This window comes from Pavona decussata, unplaced genomic scaffold (assembly GCF_977016875.1).
Source record: "Pavona decussata unplaced genomic scaffold, jaPavDecu1.1 SCAFFOLD_61, whole genome shotgun sequence".
Lineage (NCBI taxonomy): Eukaryota > Metazoa > Cnidaria > Anthozoa > Scleractinia > Agariciidae > Pavona > Pavona decussata.
The window spans coordinates 4296194-4320814 of NW_028145482.1; the positions used below are offsets into that span (position 1 = coordinate 4296194).

Below are 24621 nucleotides of genomic sequence, written 5' to 3' on the forward strand. Positions count from 1 at the left end.
GTAAAAATTACATTTATGTGTCTGTGTTTTGAATTTTTTACTTTTGATACGGTTTTCAGTGTGCTTGCGTGTAGAAAGTTTTATTCCCCCTCCCCACACACACCAGGTGCTTTGAAATAACAGAGATTTAATGAAATAAAACTCTTTGAACAACCCTTCACTTTTAAGTGTGGCCATATGCCTCACTGGGAGTGTAGTTTATGACTTCCAATAATTGGCCATTTTACAGTTGTGTGCTTAGTAACCTGGTCTTGGATTGTAAGCGAGGCTGGGGGTGACCTTGTTTTGATACAAACCTCGCTGCTTTTCATATGTAAACGAAAACTAGTTAGCATAAGAACAACACGATCTACATAAGAAAAGGAGTGAGGTCTGTATCAAAACAAGGTCACCTCCAGCCTTGCTTACAATCCAAAGCCAGGCACACAACTGTAAAATGGGCTATTCTACTCGTGTCCGTGAGCAGACACCACAGGCTGGCAATTTCAAAATTATTTGTCTTGTACAGCAGGTCTGACAACAAATTATTTAAATAAAACCATTCAAAAAAAAGTCATTAAACATTCCATGTCATTTTTCTATGCATATGGACTTGTAAGTTGATTGAAAATTCAGAACGTAATTGAGCATGCGCGTGAAAAATAGAGGGCGCGAGAGAGACACGCGAGGGTAAAACTTCCACCCTCGCGTATCTTCCTCCTTCGCGCTTTTGCCCGACTGCCGAACATAATTAAGGGAGAGCCCTGGGAACCAGGTTGTGAGATAATTTGACGCCATGTTTTGTGACGTCATATCCTTGCCTTACTTCCGCGTGAGGCATGGGACGGGGTTTGTCGCACTGTTTTTCGAAAAAGTAATTTCAACATGGAGGAAACGGCGGAACTTCGGGTGAGAAAAACACGTAAAATTTTGACTTCTTGGCAGTAAACCATAACATTTCTTCGTAAATTTTGAACGTCAAGTTTTTTTCTGTTCCACAGCACATGTTGATGAGTTTTCGCGTCTCTGAACTTCAATCATTGCTCGGTTTTGCCGGACGGTCAAAAACGGGAAGAAAGCATGAACTTATGGGCCGCGCGCTTCAGATGTTAAAAGGCGAAGGAAATCATCACGTTAGAAGGAAATTACGGGAATTATATGAGAGACGTTGTGGCCCTCGGAAAGTCGTTATACCACCACCACAACCTCGAGCAGTCGTTCCGGCGCAACAGCCTCGACCGTCGATGAATTCGGATACGACCGGAGTGCCTGTTCATCCTGATGTCCGACTTTCTCACTTGCCTTTCTTTGAACATATCGATGATTTAGTGAGACCTACAAGCTTAGGTGAGTCGTATTTGTTCCGTTTCTTCTTCAGAATAATATTACTTTATTTGACACTGTTAAGAAATGTTCAGATATGGTTTATGTTGTTAGCTTAGCCGGGTGGTTGATTCACGAGAAGTGTTTTCTAGCGACTTCTTTGCTGTGAATGCATTCACGTCTTACGGGGTAGTGCCGGAGTTTAATACACTATCGGAAGATTTTTGAAAGCGTTGCCGTCTCGTCATCTCTAGATTTGACAAAAATATGTAATTAGAATTTATTCTTTTGAGAATTAATCATTAAATCTCAGTTTTAACTTGAACTACAATACGAAAAGATAATTTCACTTGGAAGCACCCTAACAACGCTATTTGGCGCAATCGTTGTGTATGCGTTCGTTTCAAGAAAGTAAAACCGAATTAAGTTTAGTTTTGTTTGAATTTACCCTTTTGAACACTGTCTTTTGAGCTTTATATTTTAATTCCAGAACAAGCACTGTTTTGACGGTGTTGACGCAATGCTCAATCAGCAATATCAAATGGACTGTTCTTTACATGTTCTGTTTCGTTGTGTTTACTTTGTTGTTCAGCCATCTCAGACATGTGCAGTCATTGTTTTTTCTTATTTTTTATTTTTTGTGCGTGGAGAAATTCAAACGTATACGAGGCAATGATTTTTAATATCTACCTGTCTGAGCACATGAGAAATTAAATTTGTGGTCCACAGAGTGCTACTAAATAAACTGTGGAGTCAATGTAAAATATTGTATTACGAATTTCCTTTGTTACCATAAAAATCACAAAAGAGGAGCAGTATGCAAGGCTGCAAATAATATCTAGAAAGGACATATACTCTAAGGGTGCGTTTCTTTGGGAAAATCCGAATCAGGATTTTTGAATCCTAAATGATCCAAGATCACTCGGATCATGGTGCATCAAAGGAACCGACGAATCCACTCTTGGCAAGGATTTGTCAGTTCCTTTGATGTACCATGAGCTGAGTGATCTTATTGATCTCAGTAAAGAAACGCAAAATCCTTTTTAGGATTCAAAAATCCAGTTTCTTTTTTTCCCAAAGAAATGCACCCTTAGTCACCATTTTGGTCGGACAATACAATACTTGAGGTGGATTTTTATACATCTGTATTTTTGCTACAAAATGATAAGTAACTGCAATTATAAATGCATGCCAGGTCATGTTGTGTCTGTGCAATCTTTTAGTCAGGCTAATATACCCTTACTAATTGAAGAAGTTGATCTTCAAAGGGCACAGGCCCATTCCTGGTAGATATGCATGAATGTGCTTTGTCCAGTGAAGGAATGTTGTTTGAAGTTCTGGACATGGTTGTCCAAAAGCCGATTAAGGTGCAATTTTCATCTGGCTCATTGAAAATGTTTTTAAAAGCTTTAAGCGAAAGGTAAATCTTGTGGAAAAATGTTAAGTCATTCACAATAAAACTGGAATGAAAGGTAACACTAACCATGGGTTAGCTTGCTGGTAATCATGCGCTAAGAAACTGGATCTAAAAATTCCTTCGTCAGTGTAAATAAGTAACTTTTTGGTCATACCTTCTCCTTTATTTTCCAGTCCCTCGTGGAATGTCACATTTTCAAGAAGCTTGGGTCATGTTTCATTTGACACCAAGCCAAGTTCAACTTATAAGTAATTCAAGGTAAGCTTTTAAAATCTTTAGATGTCTTGGTATCTGTGTTGGATTTCATATTGCTGGCTCTACCAATTATGAAAGAAGTAAATTAAATGTTAAAAAATAATAGTGCAGCTTTATGTACACCTGAACATTTTATCTCCAGTTCTTCATTAGATCAGGTTTAATATCATTAAGTTACATATGCATGCTAACATTTTGAAATCCAAATATAAGCTCCCTTCCTCCCTTCTGCAATAAAAGTGCTTGGTTGTCAAGTTTCACTATGTTAAGCTGTTAGCTGGTGTTTCAAGTTTATTGTTGTTCACTGTAGTTGTTGTTGGTCGACCCAACCAGTTTCTTCCTTTGCTATTCAACAGTGGCTCTTCCCCCCCTCCCCAGAGAGTAATAGTAAGTAGTAATAGTAAGCCCTCTGACAATAAATAAACAGTAAATAATATTATTTTAAGCCCAAGGTTTTTACAGTATGATTGTCCTCTGTAGGGATACCCGACCGAATTATCGGAATGAATTTACAGTACAAATTCAGTTGAGGTATGTTCTCTGTTATGATTGCCATTTAGTTTCCCTGGCTGGAACCAAAATTTGGCATTTTTTGCTAAAATGCTTTTTTCTTATTTTTGCAGATTTTGTCTGTTTGAAACAAGTTGCGAGCAAGAGGACAACTTTCCATCTTCTCTTTGTGTCAAAGTTAATGGGAAATTGTGTCCTTTACCAGTATGTTTCTGATTTATATTGTTCTGTTTATATTTAAAATCTGTCCCAATTATTCTAGTCCCAAAGAAATCTGTTAACGCTCTAATGAACTTCGTTTTTTGGCCATCATTTATTAGTTTGGGTTTTGTTGTGATTTTAATGTGTATTTTAGCGTATTAGAATCATAGTTAATTGCAGGGTCTGAAATTGCGCTTTCCTGGTCGCCAATGCGACTAAAAATTTTGCACTGGCGACCAGAATTTCACAACTGGTCGCCAGCGGGCGATTAACTATTTCATGCCACGATCATCATACAAACAATAACTTTGATTTTCAGCCAAATCGATAAAAATAAAATTCAAACCCGCCCGCCAATTGGTCATTTACTTTTTACCTTTCCACTGCTTTTGAAGTATAAAACCGATTTTCCTGTTATTATAAATCTATCACAACACTTCACAGCTCGAGCAGTGCGAAACTTCGCCACCATGTTTTTTGAACGAGAAATGCTGCACGGTTGTGGCCTGGTGCAAACAACATGGCGATCTGTCAATCGTCTTGACAGAATGCGAAAGGAAAGATCGTTTACGGTTTTGAACATAGAGCAAAGGAAGTTTTTCAATCGGGTACATTTCTTCTCCAAAAGGTAGAGACAAGAGATGGTATAAAGTTGACTTAAAACATTTAGCAGCCTTATGAAACTGCGTATATAGCCGGCATTCGATTCTTTCGTCGTGGTTTTTCAGCGGTAGGTGTATAAATCGCCATTGCGGCCCCAAACGCGTTCTCTTCGTTCTGATTCTTAAAAGAAAAATTGGCGACCAGAATTTTCCATCTGGCAACCAAAAATGTTGGTTTGTGTTTCGCTGCGAAGGAAAAATTTTATTGCCACTTTTTTTCTGCTTTTTGGCGACCACATTTTTTCATATGGCGACTGAAAAAAAAATTTCAGTCGCCACTTGGCGCCTGCCTAAAAAAGTTGATTTTGGACCCTGAATTGGGGGACTGGTTATGAAACCTTGCCATGACAACAGTGGTGCAATGTTGGAAAGGCTGCGACCATGCACAATCCTTTGTTTTAACATTCTTACTACAGCTGAATATCTTATCAGGTACATTATTTTCTATTGGTCAGTAATGCTCAAACACATTTTAAAATGTATTGTGGTTTGTGCTCGGTCAAGGCCAGAAATGCTAACAAAAACATTAAAGTTTGTCAGGCTTCATAGCCATTGCCTTTTATTAAGTACTTTTCATTAGTACTGCTTGGATAATGAATGAAAATAGTATTATAAAATTAATATACTGTGGTATTCGTACTGTAATAATTTTTACAAAAAATAGACAGTTTACTGATGCATACATACTGATCCTGTTTCAGTTTATCCTCTTAGTTATCTTTGTTACTTATCAGTAAAGGTTAAGTTGGATAGCAAATCTCTCATTACAGTAGATGTTTTGATGTGTAGTATTGTTGCATATTTTTACCCATTGTTTACATTTTGACTTGCCTGGCCAATAGGCTCATCAAAATACAGTATAATTGGAAAAAATGGAAGCAAAACTAGCATCAAAACATTAATTTTAATAAGATACTTATGTGAAATATTAATGACAGACCCTTTAAGACCACTTATTAAAGCCCTGTCTCTGGTAGTATTTTTCATTAGATAGATTGTCAATGATTTCTTTTTACTAGTTAACCAAAAAACTTCACACTAGTATACAAACATACCATGAAATTGCAAGTTGTGTCCAAAATAGGCCATTTCCAAGTTGACTTGTGCATACAATTAGCTTTTATGATGAAAGTAGTTTTCATTCATATGCAAAGAAGACTAATTTTCACATGTTAAGCTTTGCACTTAGCCTCCCTTTCATAATGAGGTTCAAAGCAACGAGGAAATGGTCTATTAACATATTTTAGTTCAACCTGGGTATAATTTTTTTTAAATATTTATAGTATGTAATGATTTAATGGTTGAATTATTTTTTACTTTTAGGGCTACACATCACAACAGTGTAATCCTAATGCGGAGTCTAAAAGGCCTAGTAAACCTGTTAATATAACACCTTTGTGTAGACTGTCACCAACTGTAGCAAATCACATTCACATTTCTTGGACGCCAAAATTTGGGCAGGTAAGGCTGAGGTTGTTTTTATAAACCTTGGGGTATGTGGACTATCTTTCCACCCTCCCCCTTCTGCAGTCACACCTTGAGTGTCATTATAAACATGCCTCCAACTTGTCAGTCTGTGGATGAACCCTGAATCATTTTCATCTATTCAGTTGCAAAATTCATTCATTTTCATTTCTATGCTATGATTATTGTATGCTATTTAAATTCATTTAAGCTATTATTTTCTTCTCTGTGTTGTTGTTCAATCTATAAAGTCAAGCCAACTTTTTAGTACTTGATCTAAGGTTTTCCTAGTTAAAAGTTTGAAATTGAACCACCCATTCTTTACTTTATAAAGAGGCGTTCTCAGATACACAGCCCGGTATATTTTTGAGTAATTGAAGACTAAAAATGGCAAGAAATTTTTATTTTGACACCCCATAAGACTCAATGGATGATAATTCGCAATTGCTATCTTCACAGTCGAATATTAATAAATTTAACTCCTTCAGTAATGTACATGTACTACACAGTCATGGCCATCTTAAACCTTATTGAAATCTCTTTTTCTTTTGTACAGAGGCATGTGGTAACAGCAAAACTCGCCAGAGCTGTCACATCTAGCTGTTTGATCCAGAGACTCAAGGCTCGTGGCTATAGAAACCCTGACCATTCAAGAGCACTGAGTAAGTCATATTATGAAGAAAGCTCATCACTGTTAAAAAAAGCATACTTTTTGGTAGACAAGACTTATTTTATTAAGTCCCTGTTACCTGCACTCCATATTCTTACAGTGTGCTCTTTTTTTTTTTTTTGCTTTAATGCAAGTTGAAGTACCTTAAAACCCTTCATTTTTGGAAAGGAGATAGACAAGTTTTTTTTTTTTCTGAAATTAACGGTGCAACCATTTCGTATAAAATTAGCCAAAACTGTTATTAAGCAGCCACCCTCAGGGAAATGGCAAGAAGCTGCTTAACAGGGGCTGGCCATTAAATAGGGGTTCATCTGAAATTAGTATAAGGCATGTGACAACTGTTGTGCATATTATAACTTGTTTCACTAATAATTGTCATAATTCATCTGAGGGAGATCCTGTGATATGGTCATGACTTAACAAAAAACATATAAAGCAAATATAGATTTACATTTTGTACATAGCTGGAATCAAAGCTTCAAAAGAAAGATTTGAGTTCAAATCAATTTGAAGTGGCATGAACAAAAACAAAGCCCAGGGAGGTAAAAACAATAGCAGAATGCTCGTCAGGACAACGAAAAGGTGTCTGCGGCCATTTTCTTTAAGTGGTTTGAAAATTAATACAATGTTACATACTGATGAGAGTTTTGAACTTTGATAACCAGCAGCTTAGTGGGGAATGGCCATTAAATGGGGGATCTACTGTGTAATTACATGTTCATCCAAATGAAATAAATGTCCACTTAACTTTCTTATGAGTTTATTCAATGGATTAAAATTACTTGGTAAGTGTGACGTATGTTACTTTTCCGTCTCCAGTCAAGGAAAAGTTGGCCCATGACCCAGACAGTGAAGTAGCCACCACAAGTTTACGAGTTTCTCTTCTATGCCCTGTGAGTAACAACACATTTACCATATTACGTCTTTTGACAGGTTGTGGATTGCATAAGAATGCACTGTTGCACAGGCAGTGCAAGGAGAAATGATGCAAAATCCTAATTTAAATAAAAATCATTTTAGTGAAAGGATTGGTAAATTGCTGGCATGCAGTATGTGACTTGATTTGTTTTTTCTTTCAGCTTGGCAAGACTCGGATGACTCTACCATGCAGGTTACCCACCCATATTTTTGTTTTATTCTCAAATATTAACTAACATTTTTGATAGAAGTTGAGATTGTATTTTCTAACAACAACAATACTTTATTCCACCCCATTATTATTACAACAGAAAATATAAATATATACATACAATAGATGATAGAGGTGCTGGCTGCCCGAAATAACCTAAAAGTTAAAAAAAATTTTCAGCCAGAACTCTCAAAGTTTTCAGCCTGAACTCTTAAAACTTAAAACTTTTAACAGTCAGGGTCCTTTTGACATGAAGAGACGTAGATGTAGATCATGTCCCAAGGATCTAACAACAACAACAACAGATGGTCATTAATTTTTGTATCTTTTGTTGTATTTCCAGGGCCATCACTTGCAACCATTTGCAGTGCTTTGATGCAGCGCTGTTTTTACAGATGAATGAAAGGTACTGTTGCTAGCTTTGAAAACTAGTTGAAACCAATTACAAAACTATTTGTAAATAATTACAACTACAGGCGCCACTGGTTGACGTAGACTCTTTAGTGACTTCAGGTAGTGTCTGCGGTAATGAGCTGTCTAAGTGTGTCTGCAAATTAGAGTTTCTTTGTGAGTTAAAATTGTCTCGAAGCAGTTTAGGGTTGATTAAATGGTAAATATTGATTGTTCTTTTTTGTAATAATTAGTTATTGAATGTCTTCTGGTTTTGTTTCTGTTGTCTGTAGGAAAACAACATGGATTTGTCCAGTTTGTGACAAAAAGGCACCGTTTGACAAACTTGTGTTGGATGGGTAAGGATTTTTCTTTCTTTCTTTATTTTTTTTTCAGCCAAGCTTATATACGTGGTTATTGTCATACTGGTGCCCCATTCCGTTGTTACATAATTTGAAGCCTTTATAATTATTAAACTGACCTTATAAACAAATTCATATACTGCTTTGTGGTTGTATTAAATTCAGCATTTGTTAGTATATGTCAAGCAATTCATTTATCCAGGAAAGAACTAATTAATTAAAGTAGGTTTTCAAAAACGTTACTTACTACACTGGATTTGCTTGCTGATGACATAAAGCTTTCGGGTAGAGAGGCAAGGGTACTTAGTGATCAGGGTCAGAGGTGTAACTGAAAGCTTTATGTCACCGGCAAGCGAATTCAGTGTACAAAAGTTTTTTTTTTCTGTAATCAGCATTCATCATTGAGCACTCTTGAAATTATTAGGACTTTATTTCCTTAGGTTTGGTCACTTTCATTGTTTCAAATTTGTTGATGGTTGTACTTGTTCAATATGTTCTTTTTCCTTGTCACTACAGGTTGTTCAAGGAGATCCTAGAAGCCTCCGCCAATTGTAATGAAATTTGTTTTGGTGAGAATGGGTCATGGAGGCCTATAAGTGACCAAGGTATTCACTTGCTTGTCTGTTTTGTTGTTTAAATTTTATCTTCCTGTTTTTCTTTGGTATGGTAATGTATGATAATGAGTTTAAAACAATGGAAAATAAATCTTCCATTTTACTTCTCAGAAACCGAAAGTAAGAAGGCAGTTAGTGCTCTGATATCAACCACAGTTGTGAAACCGGAGATAAGTTCTCCAACGAAACCAAAGGTTCAAGGTTGGTAATGGATGTTTGTAGCAGTTCTTTTACAAGCCTAAAGTAATGCCCATGTCTTTCACATGACCGGGGATGTGTCCTTGATTAGCTGTCAACAGTATAACCACCGTGGTTGAGAAAGCCTTTGTGTTGTGGTTTGAACATGAAAATCTGAAAGGTTCTGGGACAACTTCTCAGTCCCCAGTTGTTTTGTTGTGTATGAAAGCTTTTCTGGTAATTTGTAATTTTGCACCATTGCCTTTGAATGTGAGCTTTTCAAAAGATTATTGGATATACTAATATATTTTCTTGTATGTAGTTGCACTACAGAAACCTTTAAAGGAGAAAGAAAAGTGTGTACAAGTTATCAAGCTCATCTTAGACAATGATATATAGACAGTGATCTTTTCACCAGCCTGAGGGCTTTTCAAAAACTTGCTAACTTATTCTTTCTTTCTCTTTTTATGCAGCTCCACCAGAGGAACCAGAGAAGAACAAAGAAAAGGATGTACAAGTTATCGACCTCACGCTAGACAGTGATACAGACAGTGGTGAGGAGGAAGAGGAAGATCAAGACCAATCTGAGTACGAGGATACGCGGGGTTTAAACACACCTAGGTAAGTATTTTATTAGAAGCCAGGACTCAGGTGCTGGCATCCATTTACTCCGAACATGGTACCTTCCTTTGGAGAGATTTAAAGCCAGTCTAGACAATACACTTTTACATCAATGTTGAGTTTCACTGGAAGTGACTGTGAGGTATGTAACTTTGCAGGCCTACCATTGGCAGTAACAGCATTTTAGGGGGCATGTCAGGAGTGAAGACGCCACCCAGCTTCAGTTCTACGGTCTTTCCTAACAATACCAGCACTATGCCAGGATCACCACACGCATCATCATTGTTGAATTCAAATTTCTTTGCTCCTCAGCTGGACTTTGGATGTCAAGGTACAAAATACATATAGCAGTAATTTTGTATGGCTTGCAACACTCAGTTTCCCAGAATTTGAATGCTTTCTCCAAATAGCCTTTCCAGCTTTCACCCACTACTTCATCTTAGAAGTGTAAGATTCCATTTGCAACCTCTCCTATATTGATAGATGTATTTTTTCAGTCAATACCCCCCCCCCCCCCCCCCCCCACCGCCATTTCCTTTTCTGGGTTTTTTCCTCCTGCTTGTTGTTTTCTATGAAGTAAATCATTACTGCATTTATTCGATTAAACGCCCTGGGCCCAGTTGCTCGAAGCGTGGTTAGCGCTAACCCGGGTTAAATGCCATGACAACCTATAGGTTTTAATACCTCTTAACCAATGGTTAGCGCTAACCATGCTTCGAGCAACTCAGCCCTGGGTGCTTATTTCATTTTGGGCCGATGAGGGTGGGTGCTTATTATTTTCCCAACATTTTCAGCAAGTGAGGGCATTCTTTTAGAGAATAACAAAAAGTAAGGGATAACAAGTTTATTTCGCTTCAACAAGACAAAACAAACTGCAAAAGCTAAAATGAACAAATATAAAAGCTAATTGCCAACCGTATCTAAAACCGATTTTGGAACACAACTGACACTCCTCCTACTTCACGCTGGGCTAATACAGAAATGTTTTTTTGTCGGGAAGGGGGCAGAGGTGGGTGCTTGTTAAGTTTTTGGGCTTTCAGGTTGGCGCTTATTTGAGGTTGTCACTTATTCGAAGGTGGGCGCTTAATCGAATAAATATTTAGTAACTGGGCATCGCTTGTTGCTTGCTAATATTTTAAAGTGTTTGTGTCCTTATTGTTCCTTTAGGACTGGATCTTGATCTGTATCATCTGCTGCCTACCAATGATCCACCAGTAAGACAATCATATTTTACTTTTGTCATTTCTGTGTTGCAGCTTTGCTCCAGTTTATTTCCGATTGATTTTTTTTTTTTTTTTTTTTTTCAAAGTATACATTTTATCTTTGAGATGACTCTGATCTCCCAATGTGTTCTCTTGGGAGAGCTAGTGAATTTTTCTGTTTTTTTTTTTTTTTTTTTTTTTCGTAGATATGTGGCATAGCTCCCTTGTGTTGAGTTTAATTTTTCGGGTTCTTTAAAAGATTAGTACCATTATTTTCTTGCAAAACACAAGGATTGAAGGGAGAGAACGACAGTAAAATGAATGGAAAAGAAACGTGGAGGAGAAAGACGAAAGTAACTGGGATCAAATTTGGCAAATATCATGGAATTGTTTTCATTGAACGGAAAAATCTGTGACAAGTGTGGCAGATTACATTGTTAGCAACATAAGGAAAATTTGGCTTCAAATGTTTTCCACATTGACATCTTTAATAGTTGTCATCTCGCTTTTTCTATAGTATGCTACTGCTGCAATGTATCATGGGCTTCTTGGCCCTCACACATCGTCGAATGTCATTCAGTTGGATTGACAGGGTCAAAATGTCATTTCACTGGATTGACAGGATCATAATGTCACCCCACTGGATTGACAGCGTCAAAATACGCCCCCACCGGATTGACAGCATCAGAATGTCACCCCACTGGATTGACAGCATCAAAATACCATCCGTTTGATGACTCCATCAAAGTGGACAAATGAAAACAAGGAATGGAAGGTTCATCATGTGCCACAATCCCGAATTCCAAGGAATCGGACGAAGAAGAAGAAATCAGCTGATTTACATCACTTTGGAAAGCGCTTGGATGTCAATAGTAAATGAACAGCAAGAACTGCAAGATACAAACCTCTACCCCATCGGTTTTTTCTTCCCTCTTCAAGAAACATTACCACAGTGACACACAATTCCTTCCCTCGAGATTGCTGTTCTTCAATTATTCTTCACTCCTAGCGGAGCATAAGTCGGAAAGTTTTATCGTGTAACTATGTGATAAAAATATTCACGAAAAATTAATGCAATATGGAAATGAAATCATGATTTTATTCTATGCAAGATTAAAAGTTCTTTTGGTGTAAAACCTCTAGGAAACCACAAAATCGCGACTTTGAAAATCTTGTAACTCAAGGAGGGAGAGGATAGTGTGAAAAATCGGGATTTCAGGGCTACCCATACTTTGAACTGGACTGTGGCTTGGTCCCACATTTTCTGGTGTTGTCTAGATTTGTCGTTGTGTAAATTTGATTGTAAATTATTACTAAGAGAGATCTGTATGAAGAAGAGCTATTTATTTTTTTGGTTTGAGAAGTCGATGTCTTGTGGTCTCCTGGCGTAAACAATTGTTTCAGTTTTCTACCGTTGCTCTTGTCTCAAAAATTTCGCTTGAATTGTACATATACCCCCGTGTGAACCGACTGTGCTTTACCCTTGACACTCGGTCTTTCGTATCCCTAATATAAATCCTTGAATGAGAGAATAAACTTTGCAATCAAAACTAAACTGTGTGCAGTTATGACTTGTCTTTTCCTTCACTACTCCCTTTGCTCTTATTTCTTATGGTCGAACGAGATAGATTGCATATCAGTCGGTAGGTACACCTAATACCAAACGCGGTTTTCACTCTGTGAAAGTTTGGCATAACACAAGAGTATCAAACTGTTTTGTAGTCCAGTTTTATCCGTTTTTCAAAATGGGGGTCAAGACTGATCTAATTTGACAAGTCACGTGCGTTTTCTTGGCGTAGATGTTGCTTCAGTTATTATAAAGCAAGCCGTATTGTTACCGATTCTTAAAGAAAGCGGAACTTTACTTTTCGAGAATTTTTCTTCCTAACAAGCGCATTGGGACGTGACTAGCTGTTGACTAGTGATAACTTCTGAATCCCTGTTTTCCTCGAGAGCCTCGCTGACGAAGGGCTAACGCTCGAAACGTAAGCGCTCGAAGATCGCCACGGTGGCAAAATGCCCGATCACCTTGTCAACTTTGTTAATAAAATCAAACGGTTTCTCTTACCAAGGCCCCGCCGGCAAATAGATTCGGAGGGCTCTGGGGGCGAGATTCCATGTTTGGCTTTTGCAACCACGAAATTCGCAAGCTGACATTTTTTTGCGTGGTTGGGGGTGGGGGGGGGGGGGGGAGCATGTTCACACTTACTCACAAATTTTGTCAGACACTTGTCAACTAGTGCAACATTTTCTTTTAATGATTTTCTGCTGTGTGATACAGGCATTTCATTCGCAAATATGACTACAGGATAAAGTTGAATTTATGTGTTCCTATATTCTGTTTTAACCTTCGGAGCTTTGACCCTATAATAAGCATATTTTTTCTTGCAGTTTAAAAATGAAGGTCTAAACACAAAGGTTCACGTATTTTATCTCGGGGGAGCTCTTCTCTGTGGACGAATCATCATTTTCGGTTGCTTGTTCAATCTGCTCAGTTTCTTCCACGCAAATAACGGTCTCTTCTCCTTCGGTCTGAATTACTTCAGGAAGAAACACATCCATTAGAGGTGCGGAATTAGCTACAAAAGGTTTCGTCTCATCTTCTGTGTTACTTTGACAAAGAGTTGAGAAGTCGGTGTTAACGAACAAATGCCGAGGAAGACTGCCCAGCGAGGCGTTGATTGGCGTCTCCAAAGAAAGGAGGACTCGGCTTTCATTCGGCTCATCATCGGGGTTTGTCGGATCAACCGATTCCACTCGAGAAATACTGGGACGAGGAAGGGAATCTGGTGTCATATAAGTAGAGATATTGATATCTTGTATCTGTGTGCTGCTTCCAGGAACGCTCGAAGCTGCCATGTCACCTTCAAAATAAGAAATTCATGTAGAGTGTGGTGTTACAATAGAATTTACTAGCACTAACCAGACCATAAAGGGAAAGACTAAGAGAAACAGAAAATTATGCGTAGTGAATCAATCAAAAATCTGCCTTTAATTAAGGGGGAAGTAATACGAGAATTTGATGTAATTTGAAAACCCAGAAACGTTTGTCTGTCAACAGAAACAAGAAAGTAATTGTCTAGTTTTGTTATAACAAGGGTAATAAAACAGTGCCTCTGGTCAGAGACAGTAAGTCGGAATGGATTGAAACTTAAAAAACTTTAGGCTAACGTTTTTCAAGTTCTCGCATTTTTTTTCCAAAATGCGCCAGAACAGATCAAGAGATGTTCCTCTCAAGAATTGAGTTGATTTCTTTCCTCTCGTTGTTCTAGAATTATTTTGTATCTAAGTTAAGGTCTTATTTCACCAGTTTTAAGAAAAGAGGTCAAAAAGACCATGACAGTTCCCCTTTAATGGCGACAAATGTTCTGGGCTCGGTTGTTCGAAAGCCGATTAACGCGCGCTAATCACCGATTAAAATTAACCGAGGTTTTGTTGTCGCTCATTACAACTGATGTCTTAGAAAGATAATTTTAAGCACACGGTAAAGAAAAGTCTGAGTCAAAACTTAGGAACAAAAATCTTTTTGAAGAGTCTTCACTGATTAGTAATTAAAGTTCACGTTAACAAGTGGGCCCTGATTAGTTGATGTGTAACCATATGATTCATCACTCTTACAGGGATTCCAGGCACATTTTTTTTTTTGGGGGGGGGGGGTGGGGGTAAGTATACTCTTTGTATTTGTAGGCAATATTTTTCTGATTGATTAAAGTGCGTTGGGCAAATTTTTGTTGTTGTTTTATTTTGTTTTGTTTCTATGTTTTCAACAATTTCTGTCAGGGACGGTGCCTACTAATAAGGAAGTATTTTTGTGTGGCTTATGACTATGCGGGGAAAGCAGATCTTAGCAAGGGCTATTGCAATCCAAAAAGAAAATTGGGGGCAACCACGCATTTTTTAGAAATAATCAAGGAACAATAATTCTAAAGAACAGTAAAATACAAAGCAATGTATGGCGTTTTTTTTTTTCAAAGTGAAGCTTTATTATCTCTGGAAATGCATGGTTACCCCAAATTTTCTTTTCGGATACCAAGAGCACTTACTAAGTTTCGCTTTCCCCGCATAGTCTTAAATCGCGCAAAAATATGCCTGTATTAGTAGGCACCACCCATAGGAAAACCGAGTATCTTGAGATGCGCAGAACGTATGCGCAGTAACAAAAGTAGTCACCGTTCTTAATGGGAGTCGACGGGCAGCTTAAATGAAAGCAAACCAAGTGTTAAATTCATTTCGAAAATGATCTCCTGCTTCGGAAAGAAACGAACTCTTACCTCTAACTGCAATGTGTGCCACACCACTGTCTTCCACTTCAGTTGTTATTAGTTCTAGTTCTCTAACATTATTATCTTGCTGGGGTTGGAAACTGCTACCAGTAATTACGCTCCTGGTCTCGCCGACAGCACTAGAGGCATCGCTTCTGTTGTGTTCGACTGTAGTTATATTCTCACATTGATTTTCACGGAGCAATTTTTCTTCCAAAAGTCGCTTTTCCTTGGCCCGCCTGTTTTGAAACCAAACCTGTACTCTGTCCTCACCGAGGCCAGTTTTTGAAGCCATCTCTTGGCGAAATTTACTGTCAGGGTATTTCTGCTCCGAAAAGCCAGCCTCTAGTAGATAAAGTTGCTCCTGTGTGAAAACTGTTCTACAACGGCGGCGCTTTTCCTTTGGACGGAGCTCTAAGTAGAATATAATAGTATGGAAAATGGTGTTTTGAATGTTTGTGCAACTGATGACTTTTGAGGTACAATCTCTTCTTCGTCCCCTAAAGAATTTTGCCTGGATTAAGTTTTCCCAAAAGGTTGCAAGAGCCTGGCTAAGCTAGAGAACATTGCATGCAGATACTAAACCGTGAAATATATTTCGGAAGCAACATTTGCGTCTGAGAAACAACAACGTTTACGACTTGATTTGAAAACATTTTCCTTCCTTCCAAGATGCAAACTGAATTTTTCCCCCACCATATGCTTGTCGCACAGCTAAACTGGGAAACGTCTGCGTTCGTGGCAGTGTCTCTGCGATGAAGGTTCCTTGTTTAGCCACGCTCTTAGTATGAAACAGCGCGAGTCCGTAAAAGGGAGATTTCCGCAACTTCTGCCGCGAAGTCAAATTGTCGCCTAGGAAGGAGTTGACTGTGACAGATTGATTAGGTCGGCTTACAAAGCTGTGCCCACTTATACGAATATATTTAAAAATAAAAATATTCTTAATAGCATTGTGACAGACAATTAATTAGTTGGTTGCTTAACGAGTTATTATTACCTTCACTTTGGTATAACGCGGGGTACGATGTGCAGGGCTCATACACTGGTCTAGAGTAGAGTGGCGGAGCATAATACTGGTAATAGAATCGCGATGGATAAATGGACATCTGAGGCATTTCATTGGAGTTCTGCAAACCACCAGACGGCAGCTGAGAGCACAAGGCGGGATTTTGCGGCTGAAAAAAGTTTGGGGCAGGTTGAGGAGGGTTGAAAGCGGATCTATCCTCTCTCGTGTCGAGATCTGAAGGTTCGTTCCATTGTTTCTGAGCATCTTGTCCCATCTCTTCGTCTTTCTTTGTTTGATCCATGGCTCAAACTTTGATAATAATTTGCTAGTGGCGGGCGCTGATGCAAAAAAGTTACTGTTATCGTCACTAATACGTAATCATTTCATTGTGACGTCGTGACAAATTCCTAAGCGCGCGAATATTGAATTGCTTTCTAAAACAAAAAATCCCGCGCCCCTTTTTTAAATGTGTTTTTTTTTTTTTTTTTTGCCAACGTTTCCTAATGAAATACTATACATTTCTTTATATATTAACTCGCTGTTGTCATTTAAGAAGCTTCAGATCGTCCAGATTGGCATACGAGAACGACTAACTGAGCTTCTTCACCTTTGGCACGCGAACCCCAGGTTTAAAAGTGGTGATACACAAGCCAACTTTTAACGACTAGTTTTAACGCAGCGTAACGCGCGAACAACTTTCAACGAAACATTTCGTTGCGGCAAAGCGTTGTGTGGTTTTGAAGACAAATAAAATAACTTGCAATGTGTTGCCTCAACGCAATTGCTTCGTTAAGAAGCTATCCGCGCGCTGTTACACAATAACAACTTTTCACGCATTAAAAATCGTCCCGTGTAACATCACCTTAATGCTACCAGTATAAGCCCAATGTGGGCGAGAAAAGTTATTACTTTTATTCTATTTTAAAGGTCCCAATTCTATAGTACTCCCAACCTGTCCATACGTAGTAGTATACCCCACTAAAATTTTAAAACTAAAAATGCACATTTTCAAAACAGACATAGCTAGCGGCTGAAATCGCGCCCTTTTTTGCGAATCTGCGAGGGCTCTGGGGACGAGAATGGTATGGAAGCAGTAGTTTTGTCTAATAATAAGCTTTATTAATCCATCTTAAAAAATAAATATACAATGGTTTTACATAATTGGATCTAAAGTTAAAAATACGCAATCATAAACAAAGGAGCCTTGCTGCCCGCGCCATAAAATAGTTCGCATGTCTTTTGGTTCTTGACCTTGGTATTGCTGCTGGTCCTGGTGTTGATCTCACGTTATAGCTGTAGCTAGAATTTGGCTTTGTAGTGAAAATTTGATTTGGGTGGTTTTTATTATTTGCAATTCTTTCCAATTCACGCTTTGTCGCTACTTTTCGTCTTCCTCCAACGTCGGGAGGGATGTTCTCGGTATCCCAATGATGTCCAAACACCTGTTTTGTGTGGACTCCAACTCATATGCAAGGTATTTCGGCAGACCGCCCCAAACTGGAGATGCATATTCGAGGAGTGGACGTATCTTAGTACAATATCCTGTGCTGCCGATCTCTGTGGGTAGATTTGCTTTCCTACATTCGCGCAAGTCAGTAATACACCCTCTTGATGGCTTTCTTTGCGGTCTGTTCAACATGATAGTTCCAACACAGGTTATCCTGCTGCCATACCCCCAGTAACTTAAACTTTGATACCCTCTCCAAACATGAGTCATTTATTCGTAGGGCGTCCGGCTTGATAGAATTTTTAGAAAACAGATCCACTTGTCCTTTTGCTTTGCGTTCAACAACATGTTATTTGCAATTGCCCAGTTCTGAAGACGATCAAGTACTTCCTGCATATTTGATAATTCACTAATTGGTATACTTTCAAACACTGTGCAGTCATCAGCGTAGTTGCACGTCTGGGCCCGGTCGTTCAAAAGCCGATTAACGCTAATCCACGATTAAAAGTTAATCGAGGTTTTCATCTCGCCCGTTTAAAATGGTTTTAAAGGCTAATGTCAAGCTAAAGGTAAAGAAAAGTCTATGTCAATACTGAAGGACAAAAATCTTTTGGAAGAATCTTCATTGATTGGTAATTAAACTCTAACCAAAGTTCACGTTCACGTCCAGGATTAGCTTAATCGGGCTTCGAACAACTGGGCTCTGTACACGATCTTGCAGTTGTACAGGTATAGAGTCATCAAAGCCATCTATGAAGATACTGAACAATAAGGGAGATATAACAGATCCTTGTGGTACACCTTCTGGCCAAGTCCATGTCGTTGATAGGACACCAGGGAGGTTAACTTGTTGTGTTCTGTCTTGGAGAAAGTTCTGTAACCTCTGCCACAAGGACTTATTGATCTTTCTTTCCTTAAGCTTTGATAGGAAAATCGAGCGGTCGACCAGGTCGAAGACCTAGCTGAAATCAATGAATAAGGAATGGATGGCTTTTTTCCCCTCCTGTTATGTTGAGTTGTCGGAATCGTCAAACTATGTTTGTGTTATGTTTACAAGGTAGATACGGTCAAACGACCATAAGAAAAATGTTGATTTTCTTTGACTTAAAAGGCATCCTTATTCAACATTATTTGGACCTTCTCCAGGACTTTATCTAGGACAGATAAAACTGATATCTGCCTGAAGTCTGCCGGTTTCAATGTCTTCAGGCGGGTGGACTTTAGGTGCAGGACTAACAAAGGCATGTTTATATAAGGTCGGGTATTTCCTCTCAGAAATACTTGCGCAGATAATATCATGAGCCACGACTGCCAGCTCTTCAGCGAACCTCTTCAATATCCAGGCTCTGATGTTATCTGCACCCGTTGCTTTCTTTGGGTTAAGCTCTTTTAGTATTTTCTTCACTTGTCTGATGCTAGGGAAATGGGGTGGGTTATCCGGTAAGCCATCGGGATCTATAATTGTATGTCGTGAATGTGTGAGTGAAAATATTTAAAAATATTTATATAAAACATACGCAATACAGATTGATTAATCATTAAACAATTGTGGATAGACAATTTTTTTCGGCCGCTTTTGTGAGAAAATTTTCTTGTTTTTCTGCATAACTCTAAGAATTGTGATTTGATTCGAATCGTTTAGGGGTGCCTTGCTGTATTCCAAGCTGTTTTCGTGCTGGATTAGCTTATTGTCAAAAATAAAGTCATTGCGAACATTACTTTAGATTTATAGGCTTTTAGGCCATCCCATGATTTTGTTTAAAACACCTTCTCTCTCGTGACAATGGGTTTATCGGTGTTTGTCGAGTCATCAAGAAAAACGAGATGTAAATAATTCAAAGTGTGGTATCTTCCTCACAATTGAGCTGTTTCAAGGAGACGCTCACTGCATCAGAAATCATTGGTGAAATTTAAGAAAGTTTCACATTGAACCAGGAGAGGATGAACTTAATGCTCTTTTTGAAGTTTGAAGCTAATCGCACTTTATTCTGCAAACTAGTCATCGAGTACATTTTGAGTAGCTTATACACCGATTTGTACTCGCGTACATTCTTAACAGATATAGTTTCGTAAATGTAAGTAATAACAACGTAAGCGACCACCATCCTTTGAAGAAAACACGAGACATTTTTAAAAATCTTAGTTTTCACACGAAAGTTTATTATTCAAAGTAGCCCTTAATTACCCAGAAATGTACTTACACGGAACTTGAATTAAAACTTTCGAGGTGCGAAAAACTGACAGATGTATCACATGGCGAGGGGCGGGAAGAAGAGAGACCCTGGGAACGAGGTTGACGAGGCCGTACCCAGAGTCCTCTGGCTTTTTGGTCAGCGGGTGGTCGACCACCCGCTGACCAAAAGGCCAGAGCACTCAAAGTAAGAGATTGGGCCGTTGACCAAGTTGGCTAAAATCAAGTAGATCAGGGGATATCCGCAAGATTGAGCTGCATAATTGTTTTATTATTCAAAACATTGATAAAAAAGTATAGTTTTATTGTAGAAAAGCTGGAGAATGAACCATGACCCAACTTCGGTTGTAAATCTATAGAGTCGCGCGTGCCAGAAAAGCCCTGGGAACAAGGTTGCACCAGACCATATTTGGGCAGTGTTACAATGCGTTGAATGATAACTTGACAGCAGACCTCAAACAATCTGTCGTTTTAAACCCAACTCACAGTTTTCTCCTAAAAGCTGTTCCGGATTTTTGTAAGAGGTAAATGAATGCGGGCAAATTTCCCGGAAAATATTACTGCCAAATGGGAGTTATTGTTTATAAGGGGGTCTACAAGCGGATCAGCACTGGATATCCTGGAAACCGGAAGTGTTGAATCTTCAACCCGAGCAACCCTGAAATGAACGGGACTAAAAACCGGAATGACTGTATTCCGGAATAAGAATAAGTGGAATAGCTGTTGGATTGCTCTTTTTAAGTAAATTTGAAAAGACATTTTTCTGCACTCTTTCGCTCACGCACGATAATTTAAAAGCCATTTTGTACTCCAGTACTGACTCCAAAAACCTCTTGCAAAGATTTCTTGTCATCGTCAGAATAAGGTCAATACAACACTCCTTAAGAGACCAAAGTAATCACCTGTACAGTCTTGTCATCATTGTAAATATTCCTATGCTGAAATGGGGCCAATAGAAGGCACTCTAACAGACCAAAGTAATAGCATTCTTACCTGTCTATATTTACAGTCGGTGATTTCAGATACTTTACCGCGCTGTGTTATAAAGGTTTTAAAGGGAAACGTAGGAAACACGTAGGTTGGTAAATTCGCGAAAAACAAGAACTGTATTAAGAAACTTTATTTCACCCGTCACAGTTCACATCCCAACAGAAATGCTTCGTTTCTCATCGATCGATCGACCCAAATCTTTGAAGTAGATCAAAGAAAAATGTCGGATTCATTATCTGCTTCTCTAAAGTCTAAATTACTGTAACCTGCGAGCAAGCTCTTTACCCTCAGTTCCATTAAGAGATCTTTCTCGCTGACTAATATCGATGCCTTTTGTTACCATGTCTTGTAACCACTTTTGAACTGAACCTCATTATGAAAGCGAGGCTAAGTGCAAAGTTTTTATTATATTAGTTTTCATACATATGCGGCAAACAAATATCATATCCATATTCACTTAGCCTCGCTTTTATAATGAGGTAATGAGGTTCACAACAACTCGGAAATGGCCTACACTGTATTTGGAAAACTCTAACTTTGAAAACAGCACAAAAAGCTAACCAATCTGGATGGGATAAATGTTCTTGAGTGAAAAGAGAGACACTAGCCACCTAGGCCCAGTTGTTCGAAAGCCGATTAACGTTAATCCCCGATTAAAAGTTAACCGAGGTTTGTATCTCGCTTCAGTTAAAAAAATGTTTTTAAAAGCTGATTATTAGCATGAGGTAAAGAAAAGTCTTAGCCAAAACTGAGGGGCAAAAGTCTTTTGGAAAAATTGTTATTGATTAGTAATTAAACTTCAATCAAACTTCACTTCAACCAAGGATTATCTTAATCGACTTTCAAACAACTAGGCCGAGGAATAGAGAGAAAATTTCAAAGAGTAGCACTTTCTTTACTCCAAATAAGGACAACTCTCTTCTGTAGTGAGGTCAACCTATAACTTCATAAAAAAGCAAAATAACCGTTAGTTTGAGATTTAACTCAAGTTTTGCCGGAGTTGAAAAAATGACACCCGATGCACCATGCTCAAAATTGAGTTACAAATGTTCCTCGTGCATATAGTCTTGCCTTTAAATCAACACGAGAAAGCCGGCGAGAAAGTCCAGTTTAAAGTATTTGGTTTGTAGCCAGGCATGAGTAAAAATCGATAGGGCTAAAAGTTGACATTGGCTTTAAAATCTATATCGAGACGTTTCGGTTGCTCTTGCAACCCTCTTCAGCTAAAAGCGTCTATGGTATTATATGACAAAAAAAAAATCAAAATCGGATACAAAAAATGCGATAATGAACTTTTTTTTAAGAGTTCTTGACGGTATATAACAATAGCGTAACAAATGTGACATGCTCTTAGAAATTCGTTGTTTTTATATATGTTTGGGAACGTGTTCATTGAGTTTGTACTGATCTTTGATGGAATGCCACGCTTCAAGAAAAAGTCTTTGTTTCCATTTAGCTGATCGGTCGATAATGTCAACACACTCCAGATCGACTTCGTGTAATGTTAGGCCAATAATGAATTTTTATCCAATGTCGCTATGGCTTTGGCATGTTCTTTGACACTAGGGCACTCTTTGCATTTAATCTTCAGATAAATAACTTCTTTGATGTCCCTTAGGTTTCTTTAGAATGTTGAAGATGGTGCGAATGGGTTTACGGGTGACTTTGATGTTGAAGCCTTTAAGAACTTTTGCAATTTTTTCCCCCAAAAACCCTTGGGCATAAGGAAGTCTAATTAAACCTCGCAGCTGGTTGCCATCTTTAGTACTTGCTTCAAGTTCTGTTTTGGATTGATAACCCTCGCGGAGCCGGGAAGTGTGTAGGATAGTTATTAGCGCATAGAGCTTGTAATACGCGTTTGGTTTCCAGTAATATTTCCTCCTCGGAGGATGGAATATATACATTTTTTTACGCGATCCATAAGAGTGCGTACAACAGAGTGTTTATGTTAAAGATGGTGATGAGATTTAATGTCCAGGTAGCGGTCGGTGTGGGTGTCTTTTCTGTAGACAAAAACGGCGATCGAACCGCTCTCTTGTCTCGTTGTTTTTCTATGTATAAAGGCAATGGAACCTTCTGTTTCCACCTCGATTGTAAACTTGTTAATGTGAGAATTGATGGAGTTGAGGTGTGAATGAAATTAGTCTACTTATTTCTTTTTTGACCACACGTAACTATCATCGACATATCTGTACCACCATAATTTTAGGCTTCCAAAGAAGTTGTCTATAAGATTAAATGCAGAGGGTGCCCTAGTGTTTACATTGGCCAGACCTAACACACGCTAAAAACACGCGTCAAAGAACATGTCAGCTAAAGCCAGAGTAACATTGGGAAAAAATTCATTATATTGACCCAATACCACGCGCTCCGCCAACACGAAATCGATCTAGAGTGTGTTGACATTGTCGACCGATCAGCAAAATGGAAACAAAAGACGTTTTCTTGAAGCTTGGCATTCCGTCCGAGATTATTCCCAACTCACATATCGTTTCCAAACATCTATAAAAACAAAGAATAAATTTCTAAGAACATGTCACGATTGTTACGCTATTGAGGCTCTCGTCAAGAATTTTAAAAAAAGGTTCATAATCACATTTGTCGTACATTTTTAGTTTTTATTCATACAATACCAGGACGCTGTTACTCATGTACATCCTTAGTTGAAGATGGTGCAGCCGAGCAGCAACCGAAAAGTTCTGTTATAGTTTTTAAAGCGAGTGTCAGCTTGTAACCCTTTCGATTTTTGAAGTCCAGCCGATTTAGGCAGGCCAGTAGCATTTTAATTAAGGCTTAATTCTTTTTCGACGAAGTCAGAACAGACGGATATCGGAAACTTGATTCAGTCAACCGTCCACTGGTTTAGCTCTGATGAAATCAACGTACTTCAACTAGTTTTAAATTAAAATTTCCGATTTATGTATTTTCCCTTTCCTTTCCTTCGTCGCTAAGCCAAAATCGGGAACTTCAAATAGGTGAATCATACCCATGCACACAGCCGTGGTTTACATATTTTGAGCATTTTTGAAAGACAAAAGGATTTTGATAGTTTTCATGACCTTTTTGCCTGCCACGCAAGAGGAATAAAAATTGACACTAAAATAACTTTTGTTTTAATATGAAAAAGAACAGGGCTTGGTTCTCTGAGGATTAGGCCGGTCTGTGGTCTAACGCAGCAACTGCGACTTGAAATACTGAATATACAAGAACAAGAGATCATGTCGGCTTGGTAAAAAGTATTAAAACACTTCTTCCTTTTTTACTTGGAGGTGCATACCGATCGCACAAACCAAACGTTTGCAATGAACCACAAAACAGAAATCCGAAACTTTCTTTCCATTCGTCGAGATTGATAAAAAGGTGAGTAGATATGACCTTCAAATGTCGATTCCGTGAGAAGCGCCAGGTTTTCAGTTTTCTACATTTTATCGGAAAAGGAATCACTTCGATTTCACGATTTCTCATTTTCTTGGAAGAGCGGAAGAGGAATTTAGCGTTGATTTAGTTTTGTCCCGGAATTCAAACTTCTTTGATTCACAATTTCTATTTGTCTATTTCTGCTACCAAACTAACGATCAATTTTCGATTTATATCTAAATCCCCTGAACACGAAGACCAGTCAAGCTTATTTTTGTCTATTTTTATTTCTTTCGTAAAGTTTTTTAGTTAGTTTTGGCAAACTGTATGTTTGAGAATATTTGTTTCATGTAGCCTCTTGCTTGACGCAAAAATAATTGCCCGGCGAACTT

General features: G+C 38.4%; 2 protein-coding genes across 3 annotated transcripts; one reads left to right on the forward strand and one right to left on the reverse strand.

Annotated features, from left to right (window-relative positions):
* Positions 1–781: 781 nt before the first annotated feature.
* On the forward strand, positions 782–12531 carry LOC146479213 (E3 SUMO-protein ligase PIAS3-like). 2 transcript variants are annotated; one of them, XM_085111475.1, is made up of 17 exons: positions 782–888; positions 981–1326; positions 2893–2977; positions 3455–3505; positions 3598–3688; positions 5671–5808; positions 6368–6473; positions 7301–7374; positions 7561–7592; positions 7954–8016; positions 8294–8359; positions 8879–8967; positions 9088–9177; positions 9627–9774; positions 9933–10105; positions 10942–11082; positions 11183–11485. In XM_085111475.1, the coding sequence occupies exons 1-17, from the start codon at positions 865–867 to the stop codon at positions 11230–11232; spliced, it is 1767 nt and encodes a 588-aa protein (XP_084967601.1). In that variant the 5' UTR covers positions 782–864; the 3' UTR covers positions 11233–11485. The 2 variants fall into 2 exon arrangements, with proteins under 2 accessions (XP_084967601.1, XP_084967602.1); XM_085111476.1 differs by lacking the exon at positions 11183–11485 and adding an exon at positions 11494–12531 and having other exon boundaries at positions 783–888; positions 10942–10988.
* A 674-nt stretch (positions 12532–13205) lies between these two features.
* LOC146479214 (uncharacterized) lies at positions 13206–16622 on the reverse strand. Its single transcript, XM_085111173.1, has 3 exons — positions 16236–16622; positions 15248–15652; positions 13206–13840 (listed from the first exon to the last, which is right to left on the reverse strand). The coding sequence occupies exons 1-3, from the start codon at positions 16543–16545 to the stop codon at positions 13383–13385; spliced, it is 1173 nt and encodes a 390-aa protein (XP_084967299.1). The 5' UTR covers positions 16546–16622; the 3' UTR covers positions 13206–13382.
* Between the last annotated feature and the right edge of the window lie 7999 nt (positions 16623–24621).